The 14,457-nt window shown below is 31.9% G+C and overlaps 1 protein-coding gene across 3 annotated transcripts in view; it reads left to right on the top strand.

Moving 5' to 3' along the window:
- Nucleotides 1–14,084, top strand: part of SEMA3D (semaphorin 3D) — a 201,416-nt gene extending 187,332 nt beyond the window's left edge. For all 3 annotated transcript variants that reach the window (XM_032276475.1, XM_032276474.1, XM_032276473.1), the window contains 2 exons: nucleotides 2,740–2,879; nucleotides 9,663–14,084. In XM_032276475.1, coding sequence (XP_032132366.1) covers nucleotides 2,740–2,879; nucleotides 9,663–10,088 — 566 coding nt within the window. In that variant the 3' untranslated portion in view covers nucleotides 10,089–14,084. The remainder of the gene's footprint in view (nucleotides 1–2,739; nucleotides 2,880–9,662) is intronic.
- Nucleotides 14,085–14,457: the final 373 nt, after the last annotated feature.

Here is a 14,457-nt window from a genome sequence, read left to right as displayed (position 1 = left end):
GGTTCAGTTAAGTTTGTGACAGTCTCTATGTGATTCTATTAAGTTTGCATTTACTTCATAGGTGCTAGTAGCTTTTTCATATTGCTCAGAAAAGTTGATTTTGAAATAGAAGTAATTGATACCTGTATAGAAACTTGATTGGAATATGAGAGGTTAGAGGCAAAGAATCAGTTGTGGGAGTTGGAGTAGAGATTGTGAAGATATTTACAAATTAAATGACTTATTTCTAATCCACCATAAATAATGTATGCTGCACTTTATTAGGAAGTCAAGTCTTGAATAATTGGCAAATATGTTTCTTTTCTTTCTTATTTTCTTTCTTTATTACTTTAATTGTTAAAAGCTGTGAGACTGCATGATTATCAATGACATAAAATCAGCAATACACGCAGAAAAATAGTTTAACAACATTAAAGAGATCAATTTGGCACTTCAATGACAGCTATGTATTTATTATAAAGAGTTATTCTAGGCATTTTACTATGAAAACATTTTTTGATTGCTTATCTGGAAGAAAAAAGTGCTCCAAAATTATCTTACATGTCATAAGAAGGTATTTTAACTGTTTCAAAACAATAGTGTATATGACTTCTGCACATTTAAAAAATAGGTCATGGTAGAATCAGACAAGTTGAATATATCTTATCTGAAATGACTGGGAGAAGGAGGTTTTTGGATTTCACATTTTATCAGATTTTGGAATATTTGTATGTATATAATAAAATATCTTGGGATGAGACCCAAATCTGAACACAAAATTTATTTATGTTTCATATACACCATATATACATAGCCTTCAGGTAATTTTGTATAGTATTTTTAATAATATTGTGCATGAAACAAAGTTTGTGTACCAATGTACCATAAGAAAGTAACAGTGTTATTTTCTCAGTCACTCATGTGGACAATCCGTGATTGTAGGGTATCACCATCATTCCTGACTCTGAATTTATATGCTAACAATAAGCAATCAATTTCTTACCTTATTCACACATAAACTGTATTTGTGACCCTGCATTTTGACTGCAACCCATCATGTGAGGTCAGGAGTAGAATTTTCAACTGTGGTTAATGTCCATGCTGAAAATGTTTTGATTTCGGAGCATTTTGGATTCCAGATTTTTGAATTAAGGACACTTAACCTGTGTGTATGATTTTTTTTTTTTTTGTGTGTGTGTGTGTGTGTGTGTATAATGCATACTACTATATACATTATAAAAAATTTTAAAGTAGAAAATGAAAAATTCAGAAATGAAACAAATGTTGGAAGTATCAATAAATTCACTTTCATTTTCAGTGAAACTGATGTAGAGATGTCATAGACATTATGTTTACTAATTTGAAAAATAGTTCAGATAATGAGCTCACTATTTTTTTTCCAGTTGATTTCACTAATTTATCTTTTACTAAATTGACCAATTCTTTGGTTAAGTCCTGAGCCCTTGCCCCATAACCCAGCAGTCAACTTGTATCTCCCCTACTTTGTTGACAAAATTCCTTTCTCAGGAAAATGGTGTCTGTTATTATAAGATAGTGTATGTCTTTCTTTTCCATGATTGGCACCAGTGACCTTTCTGTGCATTAGGAATTTATTCACTGTGAAAATCACAGATATAATCTGTTGAATTGGTGGAGATAGTTGATAGACTACAGGTTTTAAATGGAATCCATACATTTTGAAGGTTAGATGAGGTTAATTCATGATGGTGTCAGCATGCTTGACTTAATCCTTGCTGGTAAAACACAAATAAGTTCAAAATAAGTTTCTTGAAAAGAAGCCTACTATTTAATATATGTACATTTATTCCATTTGCTGATAATTTGTATGTTCAGCTTTAGGATTCACTTGGTCCCTTAAGCCTTATTCTAGTTGATGTCTATAGTGCTAAAAGTAAGCCCATCTGAAAATTGAGATATCTGAATATATGATGAAATTGTGAATATTTGGGCCAGGCTAAGCAGCTGTCATTTTTTATTTGATCAAATTTGATCCAGAGCTCTTAGATCACACATGGGACACAGTCTTTATCTACTCTAGATGGAATTTATTTCAGATGGTGCATTGATTTACAAGAAGAAGGTGTCTGAGGTACTGTTTAGGCATCCCCTTAACTATCTCATAGCATATGTGTATCAGGCTAAAAAATCCCTCTGTATAAATTTTTTTTAATGGTAGATTAATACAGATAAGATCCAGATATTGAGTATTAATGCATCTGGCTTATAATCATCATTGTAGAATTTTATCAAGTGTAGATCATTATGCTTACTTTTCTGATATCAAAATTTTCTGTTATCTGATCAGCTCTGTGGACCAATTCATGATAGAAATTACCTTTAAAAGTAAAGCAAACTGCTCCTCATGAACCACCTACAAAGTTGTTTCTATTTTGTACTAACAAAAAAGTGTTAAAGCACTAAAAGATGCAAAAAGTTTATTCAACTCAAAGGAAGAAATCTCAGTGTATAGAGTTAGATATTATGAATATTATTTTTTAAAAATCAAGTGCAAATAGCTGATATGTTGAAATTTAAAAAATGACAGTACAGGGATAAAATTTAAAAATCAATCTATTGGGTAATATTTGTCTCAGGTAACAATATTATACCATCAATTTCCTTTCTCTTTAATAATGTATATGATTCTTTCCCCATGGCATCTGTTCTGAATCAGTCTGTTTTCCCATTGCTTTTAAAATCAGGTCAAGGTTAATCTCTTATTCCATGTTTGCTTTCCAGGCATTAGTCATGAAACTGCCGATGAAAAGGTGATTTTTGGCATTGAATTTAACTCAACCTTTCTGGAATGTATACCTAAATCCCAACAAGCAACGATTAAGTGGTATATCCAGCGGTCAGGAGATGAGCATCGAGAGGAGGTAAGCTGCTGTCATCAAGAATACTCACCTTGAGGGAAATAGTGTGCAACTGAGAGATGTTCAACTTTTAGTGCTATGTGCTGCTCACATCATTATTTGATTCAAAAAGCAGTTTTTGCTCACTAACACCAAAGATAACAATAACTCTGAGATAAGAATAGGCCACTTTCACACAAGTGTATTCATAAAATATATTTAAAAGCAAACTAAATTTTGTAAAGAAATGTACATCTTTTTTCAAATTCCATATTTCATGGATTGCCTATATTTAGAAACAAATCTCTGACTAATAACAAGAACACCGTATTTTTTCCCCACAGTAGAACAGTGACTAAATTTTAGTTCACATTGTGTTCAATTCAAATCATGAGATGAAACATGTTGAGGTTGTATTAAAACAGAAATATCTATGTTTATCAAATTATATGAGCAAATTAGATAAGTACCCAGACATATTAAACTAAGGACACTGTAATGAATAATGGAATGAACACACAGGATTCAGAATTACATATCTTGAGTTGAAACACAGTCCTTAAACCTTTGGTAATGTTCTTGAGCCCCCAGTTTTCTGTGAACAAAATAAATTTAAAAATTACTATAAAGTGGGAAAACACATATGAGAATGTAGAATTTCAAAAAAGAGGCTCTCACAACTGTAAATTATGTATATAAAATTACAGATACCCTATTAGTGAGGATATTTTACATGTGGATCAAAATTCTCTAAAATATCAGCCTTATTGGCAAGTCTATAAACATGTAAAATAGTAATGGAATTAAGTAAAACATTAGTACAGAACAGTGGATCTCAACCTCAGATAATTTTGTTTCCAGAGTGCTGACATTAGGCAATGTCTGGAGACATTTTTTAACCTCACTGCTGGGTGGGTGGGTGGCTGAGCAGTTGCTCCTGGTGTGTGCTGGGTAGAGGTCAGAGATGATTCTAAGAATCCTACAATGTACAGTCCCTTGCAATAAAGAACTGTCTCACCCCAAACGTCAGTGCTTCTGAGGTTAAGAAATCTTCAAGTAAAAAAATCGAATTTTATCATAAGAAATTGATTTAAAGATATAGTTCCACTCATATATGAAGAATTTAATATTATGCTCTTCATCTAACAGATACAAGAATAACTTTTTGTAAACGTTAACTTTTTACATACTTAATAGAGGAATAAAGAAATAATTTCATGCCTTATTAAGTCAAAGTTCTCCAATAAAACTGGATTCCTTATCATTACTGACCTCTATAAGTCCTAAGATTATGGCAGACTCATATTTATACTGAATATTTATTTTAAGGGTCCCATTTTTACCAATATATATTGAAATATTATTCGATATAGGTGATTAATTTCAAAATATAAGACATTTACTTGCTATCCAAGAAATACTGAAAGAATTATATTAAAAATTTCTAACATCTAGATTTTTTTTGTTAAATTACAATGTTTTAATCTTAAGTGTCACAAACCAATATTTTTAATTTTATAGTGAATAAAGTTGGGTCATTGCTTTTCAGTTAAATATAATTCTTTAATAAATGACATTTTTCTTCAAGGAAAATTTAATCTGATTTTTAAAGATAGGTGGTCCTCTGCTTGAGTTCATCTCTCAGCTATAGATACTAACATTTGCCTGTGGTTGTTTGCATTCACATCTTTCATTTTCTTGAAAATTCTGTGCATTACTTTAATTTACCTTTTAACAGTATATTATATATTCATGATGGTACCATGCTCCATGAATTTCAATGGAGCAGAAATATTTATTGAATTTTACTTAAAAGTATCTTAGCTATAATATTTCAACTGGTATTTTCATTTATCTTTGTAAATAGACAGTTTCACATCGTCCAGGATATGCAATACTGCTTCCTGAGCTGAGGAAAACAGTAATATCCAGATTATGCTTGAAACATTTTTCCCAGCAGGATCCCTTCTGCTTCTTACCCATAAGGTCACAGTTTGGAATCTTTCCTCCACTCAAAAACAGCCTGCAGGAGGGACCATAATCTCCTGTGGCACAGAGGCTGTCACCAGGTTATTCTCTGCCAGGAGGAGAACATTTCCTTACTGAGCTGTTTCACAGTTGGGTGCTGTAGGGGAGGTCATGAGTCAGTTATCTGCTGACTTTCTTATAAAGCTGTTCTTAAAATTGATGATGTTTGTGCTGTAACTACCGAATCAACTGGCAGTCCCCAAGCTTCTGTTGAACTCTGGGATCTGAATAAGTAAAGGAGACTGTACCATATTTTCTCTGGCATTTTAATAATATTTTTAAAACATCTTCAAATATTTGCATTTTTCCACTTGTAGAGCTTATTTTTGTTCTTTTCATTATGAATGATTTTAACATTACAGTAACACATAAAATAAATATGAGGCAACTAAGTGTAGATAAACATAAGCAATATTTGGATGTCTATTACAGCTTTTTTCCTCACTAGCCATTGTACTGTGAGCATTTTCCATTTTCCTTTTACATCAATACCATATTTTTCTGTCTCCCACACATACCACCCCGATGCCATAGTTACCCATAGGTATTCCAGGTGTTCTTTCACTAGTTCATGTTCCTGCTTAAAAAAAAAAAGTAATGAACTTTGTTTATATCTATCTGAGTCTTTCTCTACTTGTCTACCTATTTTCTTAGGGAAAAGTCTTAGACGTAAAATAATAACTTTAAAACATTTTTTATCTTTGTGGATTTTGATAAACAACTGCATATTGCTAATTTCACATAAAATCACTGTATTAATGTCTGCTATGAACCCCTGAGGCAAAATTATGTATCACAATTTAAAAAAATCTTTACCAGCTTAATATGAAAAAATGTATTGCATTAATATGTAGTTCTTTGAATATTAGTGCATGTGAACTTACCTTATGTTTCTTGGTTGTTGGCTTCAGTTGAATTTGGTGAATTGTCTTGCCTGTCATTGCTTACTTTTTAATGCTATATTTATTTAAAAATAATTATAATAAGTTCTTTACAGATTATAGGTATTAATAATTTAATATTATATACATTACACATTGTTTTATTTTACATTTGTTTCTAACAATTTCTTTCTTTTCTACAAATTTTACATTTATATAGGCAAATCTATTGATTTATGGCTCTGTGATTTCTCACCTGTTATGTGCAAAGACTCCTTTCCCAATGAGACAGGAATTATATATTTTTTTCTAGTTATCTTATTTTTTTTTACATTTACACTTTACATATTATATTTACATGTAACCAAAGATATTAATCTAGTAGTTATTTAAGTGTACATTTGATTTTTTTAAAATAATGAGCTCATTGCTCCAGCATCCTTTTTAGTAAGTTTTCCTTTTTCTAATGTTTGCTTAAAAGTATTAATTATTGGTTTTGGGGTATATTATTAATAGATGGATAATATACAGTGTCATGTAAGTAAACTCTGAGAAATTTAAAAGCATGTATACAAATGATTCCATTCTAGTTCCTTTTCCTGTCTTCCAAATTAAATAAGAAAACTTTCCAGTGTATTTTTCAAATGCAGAGAAATTTTTGCAACAGTTTTGCAGACATTTTTTTTCTCACACAAGGAGCTTTCTTTATTTTTTAATCCTAATTTTTCTCTGGTAATATTTTCTGTTTGTTTGAGAAAGGGGATATTTTTGAAGCCCTGCTCTCTCCCAAGGCACATGCAATGCTTTTACTATGAAAGAACTGACATGTGAATTATCTGTAAAGAAACTACTATTAGGCTGCTATTATCAGTGATAAAGTCCCTGACCTTTACCTGCTGCTTAATACCTAAATGTCCTTTGTCCCTTCCACGTTACTCTTCTCATGTTAAATGAATTGCCCTTCACTGAAGATCTACATTTAATAATGCCAAATATATTATCCTTGTTCACATTAGGCAAATGGATTGTCGACCCCAGCTCAAACGTGGTTTTGATTTGTAAGGTTAGGCAGTTTTTACTTATTGCTCCTAGAGTGGAGAAAATTCCAAGAGTTTAAATCAATGGCCAGAGATTACATTATCTCTTTGTAAAGGAGCTGAATTTTCTAAATTGACTGTGCTGACATTTCACTGTTAAGATACAGTCTGCATAATGCATCCTATTTCAGTAAAGAATGAAAGCATTACAGAGAATGAGAATGTAAAGTAGGCACATGTTAATCTACCTACTTAGTTTCTGGATCACAAACTTTTATCTCTAAATTGCAAAAATTCTGTGTAAATATATCTATTCAAAATGTCTTTCATTAGAGCTGCCAGTTTACTAAAAGCATATTATTGAAATTTTAGCAAGAAGAAAATTAGTTAAATGAACTAACAGACATTAGTTAGATCTAGAATGCTGAAAATGTATTAAATCAAGTATGATATCTATAGGTCAAAAACCAAAGAACAAATCCAGCATTCCATAGAAGAAAAGAAAGTTGAAAGATCATGACTGGGTAATGGAATGCCAGGTGTTTATGGAATCCTGAGTCCTATGGGGACGCAACCAGAGGGGAAAGGGGGGAAGGGAACCAGACCTGAAAGTACAACAACATAAACAGGATACAAAAAGATAATAGCAAAAATAATGATGAAGGGTTGCACAATATGTGTGAGATCAAGTCATAATTTCTTCCTGCCAGAAGATTAAAGATAACAATAAAAAGTCAGAGCTGTGACAATCTCTAAAAGCCACATTAAATGCAGTTTAAACATGAGCAAGAGCACCAGTTATGTAAAGGAAATCTAGAGATGAACTAGAACTGGACATATCCACTTTGATTATCATGCTAATAACCTTAGGCCATTTTCTGTTAAGAGAATTACAGTAATAAAGGCTTCAAAATATTACCTCTCAAGCAGCATGGCAGTAGTGTGTAATGTTGCTAATAATATTTCATCCTTTAACCTTCAAAGAGCTTTGCTTTTAATCCCCAAATACACCATATGCTGCGCCACCAACTTGATAGATGGGAGACCAATGGAGGAAGATAAATGAGTCATCCTAGGAAACAGAGTAGATAGAGACCAGAAGGTTAGGTTATGAAGCTAGCATTTTGAGACCTAAAGTGTATTAAATTTTCTCAAAAATTTTACAGTGAAGTTATCAAAGGGAAAAGAACAATTATACTGTATTAAATTTGAGATTGCCATTTCTGTTTAAGATTGGTCATTTAGAACTCTCCCGATTCAAATTCACATTTATTTTAGGCATGAGACTCCTATGGTTTCTGAGAATGTAAATTAATTCAAAGTTAGTTCGTATTACAATAGCATTTCCAAATGTCTGGGCTTTTAGAATAAATTCATAAGAAAAAGAATACCATATCCAGCTTACCAAATGGGCAACATAAGAGAAACAAACAAAACTCGGATGGTGTGGATTCAGTGCAGAGCAAAGGCAGGCCTGGAGACCATTCAGCCTCATTAACCAGGGATCTGAGCTGTGACCTGCCTTTGGCCTCAAATGGTTCCCCGCCAGCTGCACTTCTCTGGCACAGAGGGTGGCTTGCCATATACTTGTTAGTTAACTGGGCTGGTAGCCAGAGATGTTTCTTTTCCATTTCTCATATTTCCAGAATTGGGAAGATTTTTTCCTACATATTTTTCACATAAAGATTCAGAGTACAATCCACCCACTGTGAATAAATTTAATTTGGCCATCTTTACGTCTCCTTGATTTCCATCGACTAAAAGTCTACAATACAGGGGCAGATGTGTAAACTGGGAAATCTTCCAAACTTCTTTGTTGTTGTTGTTGTTGTTGTTATTCCACTTAATGCTGAGCCACTCAACAATGCTCCACATTTAGCAGGGCTCTTTTGTTGGTAAACATGCCTCTAGTTTTACTGAAGATAGGTTCACTGTTCACACCGTATCATGGGCCAGGCAAACTTAATGTTAGAAGTAGACGTCTTTTAGTAATATTACTTCAATGGCTGGAGAGCATCACATTTCAGTGGAAAAGAGCTTTGTGTTCATTGTGCTTTCTCACACTTGAAATCATGTTACTATGTTATAGTACACGGAGGTATGGCAAATATTTCCACAGATGACAATCTAAAGTATCACATGTATATACAGTATCAAAATTCAATCGACAGTAAAGAGGGAAATTCAGCTTTCAATGTTGCTAACCTTCTGACTAGGGTCCTACTCAATTACAGTTCTAACATCCAAAAGACTATACCCATACCTTTGGGTCTGACTTTAAAGAAGTCATCATTCACAACTTTCATATGCTACTCACATACTTTATTTTGTGATATCTGGAAAACAGTAAATTTCATTTGGAATTATTGTTCTATTCTACCCTATAGATAGTAGCATATAGTGAAGCTCATTTTCTATTTAATGATTTTAAGTGTTGCTTTCTTGCTCCAAAATTCAGGTGCTAATTTATGGTCTCGGTACAGTAATTTGTATCTGAAATCTCTGTTAAGAAGGTCACTTGATAGTTTCCAGTTTTTCATGACTTTTAACAGTTTTTAATTCCTATCTGTATACTGGTACAAAAAAGATAATAATTTATAAATTCTTCCCATGGAGTTTTGCTAAGTTAGACTTAATAAAATACAAATTTGAAAAATTCAGGATATAGTTTGTGGGCTATTATTTAGTTGAATTTTTTCACCCTTTTTAACTATGGCTGACAATATTGTGCTTGATGCAGAGACAGAGAGACAGTGAGTATGTCTTTTAAGTTCATCTAAGTAAAACTATGTGGCCTCTTTTCATTTGCTCTTAGCTTTCTCTGTTTTTAATTTATTACCTACATTTTTCCAATTCTGCAGTTGAAACCTGATGAAAGGATCATCAAAACGGAATATGGGCTACTGATTCGAAGTTTGCAGAAGAAGGATTCTGGGATGTATTACTGCAAAGCACAGGAGCACACTTTCATCCACACCATAGTGAAGCTGACTTTGAATGTCATTGAGAATGAACAGATGGAAAATACCCAGAGGGCAGAGCATGAGGAGGGGCAGGTCAAGGATCTATTGGCTGAGTCACGGTTGAGATACAAAGACTACATCCAAATCCTTAGCAGCCCAAACTTCAGCCTCGACCAGTACTGCGAACAGATGTGGCACAGGGAGAAGCGGAGACAGCGAAACAAGGGGAGCCCAAAGTGGAAGCACATGCAGGAAATGAAGAAGAAACGAAATCGAAGACATCACAGAGACCTGGATGAGCTCCCTAGAGCTGTGGCCACATAGTTTTCTACTTAAAGAAAAGAATTTTTTACCTGCAAAAACACTGTCTTCTGTTTTGTATATCCCTTATATTGTAATAATTCATAAATGCTTAGTTTTGTTAAGGCACAAGACAATAATCCGAATAAGATGATATGTGGTGAATATAAGAAAGGGCAAAAAATTCATTTGAACCAGTTTTCCAAGAACAAATCTTGCACCTGCAAAGTATAAGAATTATCCTAAAAATAGGGGCTTTAAATTTGTAAATGTTTTATGTTTTGAGTTTTGGAATTTATTGTCATGTAAATAATTGAGCTAAGCAAGCACCAAATTTAATATTGTAATAAGGTGCTTTATTCCCTTAAATGTCCATTAAGCATGGAATTTACCATGCAGTTGTGCTATGTTCTTATGAACAGATATATCATTCCTATTGAGAACCAGCTACCTTGTGGTAGGGAATTAGAGGACAGACACAAATTAAGACAACTCCCATTATCAACAGGAACTTTCCCAGTGAGCCGTTCACTCCTGGAGAATGGTATAGGGCTTTGGAGAGTTGCATTATTTCTTTCTGGCCACAGGGGTTAAATTTAGGGACCTATAACATTGATTTACTGAAGGGCATCCATGCTTCCCCCAGGATTTCTGTTGACTAGTTAGGAGTAACAGTTCACAGAGAGAAGTTGGTGCTCAGTTATGTGTTTCTAGAATACATGCTAAGCTCCACAGGGACAGAATGCTTAATAAATATTTTAATAAGATATGGGGAAAATATTTAAATAAAACAAGGGAAACATCATGATGTATAATGCATCCTAAGGGGAAGGTATGCATATGGGATTTGTTAGAAGACAGAAGGAAAAAGCCATAAATTCTGGCTTTGGAGAAAACTCATATCCCCATGAAAAGGAAGAACAGTCACAAATAAAGTGAGAGAAACGTAATGGAGCTCTTTTCACTAGAGTATAAGTAGCTGCCAATTTGTAATTCATCTGTTGTTAAAAAAAAATCTAGATTATAACAAATTGCTAGCAAAAGTCTGAGGAAAAATAAATTTTTCTGCAGAATCATAGGAAGAGTAGACATTTTATTTATAACCAATGATACTTCAGTATATATTTTCTTTCTTTTAAAAATATTTATCATAATCTGTATATTACTTCTTTTTACTGCCTTTATTCTCTCCTGTATATCGCATTCTGTGATTATATTAAAGAGAACAGGAAAAAACAATATATAACATGGAAAGAGAGAATTAAGAAAATGACAATGCTGGGGAGTGGGGATATATATTTGTTGAATAACAGAACAAGCGTAAAATTTTGACAACGGGAAGGGTTAAATTAACTCTTTGACATCTTTTCTTCACTCAACCTGTTCGCATTGCTGAGTTAATCTGTTGTAATTGCAGTACTATTGTTTTAGTAATTTAACAATTAATAAGCCTGCCACATGTAAAAAGAACCAACCTCATAATATTAACATAAACATCTTTCATATTTTGCTAGTACTTTCAAATGTTTTCAATTTGACTTTCCCTCTGAATATGTATGGTGTGTTTCCTGTCTGTTTAAGCAGAACTCACCTTTCCTTCTTGTAACACAGAACGCTTAGCCTTCTTCTGTTTTGCCTTTTTTACGCCCTTTATAGTGTGAAATGAAAAATTAGTCACTTCCTCACATGGAAGGCAGCTTTTCAGAAAACTAAATAACAGACATTTCTCGTTTCTCATGCATTCTACATATCTTGAAAGAAAAGTCTGTGAGAAACCCCGTGTGATTAGAGGGCAACTAAATGCAAGATCTGTGGCTCTATGTTGAGGGCATTGTCTCTCTCTTACATTTATTTTATTTGCATTGCTTACCTATCTCAAATTAGTCAAACTGATATATGAGGTTTAATACTCCCTTTACTGATAAATATTTGTAGGTATTTCACTATAAGGAAAAGCTAAGGAATAATTTTAATAAAAGTGAACCAGAACAAATCACTCATTTAAAAAGTAATGCAAAAGAACAGTGTGGCATGATCAGACTACTAATTGAATAGCATAACAAAAGTGTTTGTAATGATAGATTTGCTTGGACAGAATGTTCCAGGAACTCATAGCAACCTCAAAGTTATTAAGTGGGAACATTTTTAATTAAAAAAAAACTTCCAAATATTTGTGGGTCCCAACAGTAATAATCAAATAATGAATGACTTTGGAAAAATTACATGCAGCTCAAATGTTAGGACTGATTTATGAAAATAAATTTTATTTTCATCCAAATTTGAATGTCCAAACCATTTCTTAATTACTGCTTTCTAATCCTAGTTACTCAGTCAAAATTTGGAAAACTTATTTTATGACCACATATAATATTCTGGCTGCTTTGGATACAATATTCTTAATTTATAATAATTAGTTAAAATATATTAAATGTATTATTAGTAAAACAAAATTTCACACAATAAAAAAGAACACGGAGGGCCAATATTTATATGTATTTATAAAGAATATCTAAGCTATGCTTAATTTTTTCTTAGCTTTTTAGTTGTCTAGAACATTATAGAAAGAATATGAATATATTAAATCCACAAACACACTATATACTTTCCTACCACTGACTATTTTACCAAATTTGCCTTAAAATAATGAAAAAGAAAAGTATAGTTAATGGTTTCAAATATGCTTTCTAAGAAATTGAGTCTCTATGGAGGGGATCTTAAAATGCCTGTTTACTCAAGGTTTCATATTTTTCTTGTCTCTCATACATATGTCTTTGACTGCCTTGTGTGTTCTTTTCTGAATTCATTTCAGCTATTTATGCCGCTAAATAGAATCCTGCATGTCTGCATTCATTTACATTCAATTTATTGTAAATTTTCAGAGTTTGTTTAGAAATGAATAGTCTAATTAATTCATGTAGAGCCCTTTTTCCCAAAGAGCTTGAAATACTACATCCACATTGTTGAATAAACACTTTTGGAAACCAACCAAATTATTTAAGAAATGGAAAAGTATTCATAGAGAAATCTAGTAATTTGCAAAAGCCACTAGAGTAGTAGAAGAATTACAATTCACAAATGTTTCATCATTCTGTTGACTAAAACAATGCTCTTTTACAATATGCTGGCTACAAAACGGTCTTACTCTTGAATTTTGCTTTTGGTTCATATTTTGGTTCTTCATATTGTAGTATGTTTTGTTCCTGCTGAATTTTATAGACTCAACTAAACAATAAGCTATTAGTAGTCACTTTTTTCATTTTTATCAAAATTAAATTTCCAAGGAAAATTTGATATTATTCAGCTGTCCACAAAATAATAAACAAGAACAATTATTAAATAATGATTTTCTTAAATATATTTCATATTTATTTATATAATAAATACAAATGGAAATCAAAACTGAAATAGCCTCCCTTTAGAATGTCACATTTTTCTTTGAAAACATGTTGGAATTGGTTAGTCTTATTGGGAATGGATAATTTGGAAACAAACCGAAAAAAGATATTTGATATGTTTTTATAGAAGATGTATTTTCATCATATTAAATGATCACAATTTTAAATAATTCATCTTACATGTGAGGTTAAAAAAATAAAATCTAAGATTCCCAGATTCTATACATTAGGAGTACAAAGACAGGATCATACGCATGACCTATACCTCTCATTTAAATATTTTGTAGTATAAAGTATTTATGGAAAGTGAGATAGATGATTTCTGGAAAAGGGAAAAATTTGTCAGATGCCATAGTTAATCATATAATTTAAATCTAGTATTGTGAGTGGTTAGCAATCAACTTTGAATTTATAGTTTGGCTATTTTAAAAGAAATGTAGTCTTGTAGTATAAAATAATTAAAAATTGTTAAATGTATATTTTGGTTGTATTATAATGAAACACAAACATTAGTGTTCTATGATTATAAAGACTATTAGTTTGTTTGCAAATTTTGTTTTTAAAACCCAAATATGGTGAACAAATTATATATATAAAATGGGAATAAAGAAAATATTAAGATCAATATTTTCTGAAATTTTTGGTCGATACATTTTACACTGTAAGTATGCAGTAATTTCATTTATGAAAGAAAATAATGTGTCCTACCCAACAAGTATGCAGTAATTTCATTTATGAAAGCAAATAATGTGTCTTACCCAATTTGATGCAACTATATTGCTAAGCTTCATTGTGATTTAATTTAGAATTTAGTGGGTTGAGATGAATGTTATTACCACAAAACTACTTCTTTTTAAGCTTCCAATTGCCATCTGATTATTTAAAAATACTCATCTATATGTTTAGCTGTATTGGAGTATAATTTATTAAAGAGTAAGGTGAGGTTTCTGTCTTTAATTTTGCTTTATAAAAACATTTTTAAAATTTATTTTACAGAC

The sequence above is a fragment of the Sapajus apella genome, unplaced genomic scaffold, assembly GCF_009761245.1.
Source record: "Sapajus apella isolate SASKATOON/1434 unplaced genomic scaffold, GSC_monkey_1.0 scaffold7, whole genome shotgun sequence".
NCBI lineage: Eukaryota > Metazoa > Chordata > Mammalia > Primates > Cebidae > Sapajus > Sapajus apella.
Note: the sequence above shows the minus strand (reverse complement) of the source record. Positions and strands in the feature narration are given on the sequence as shown.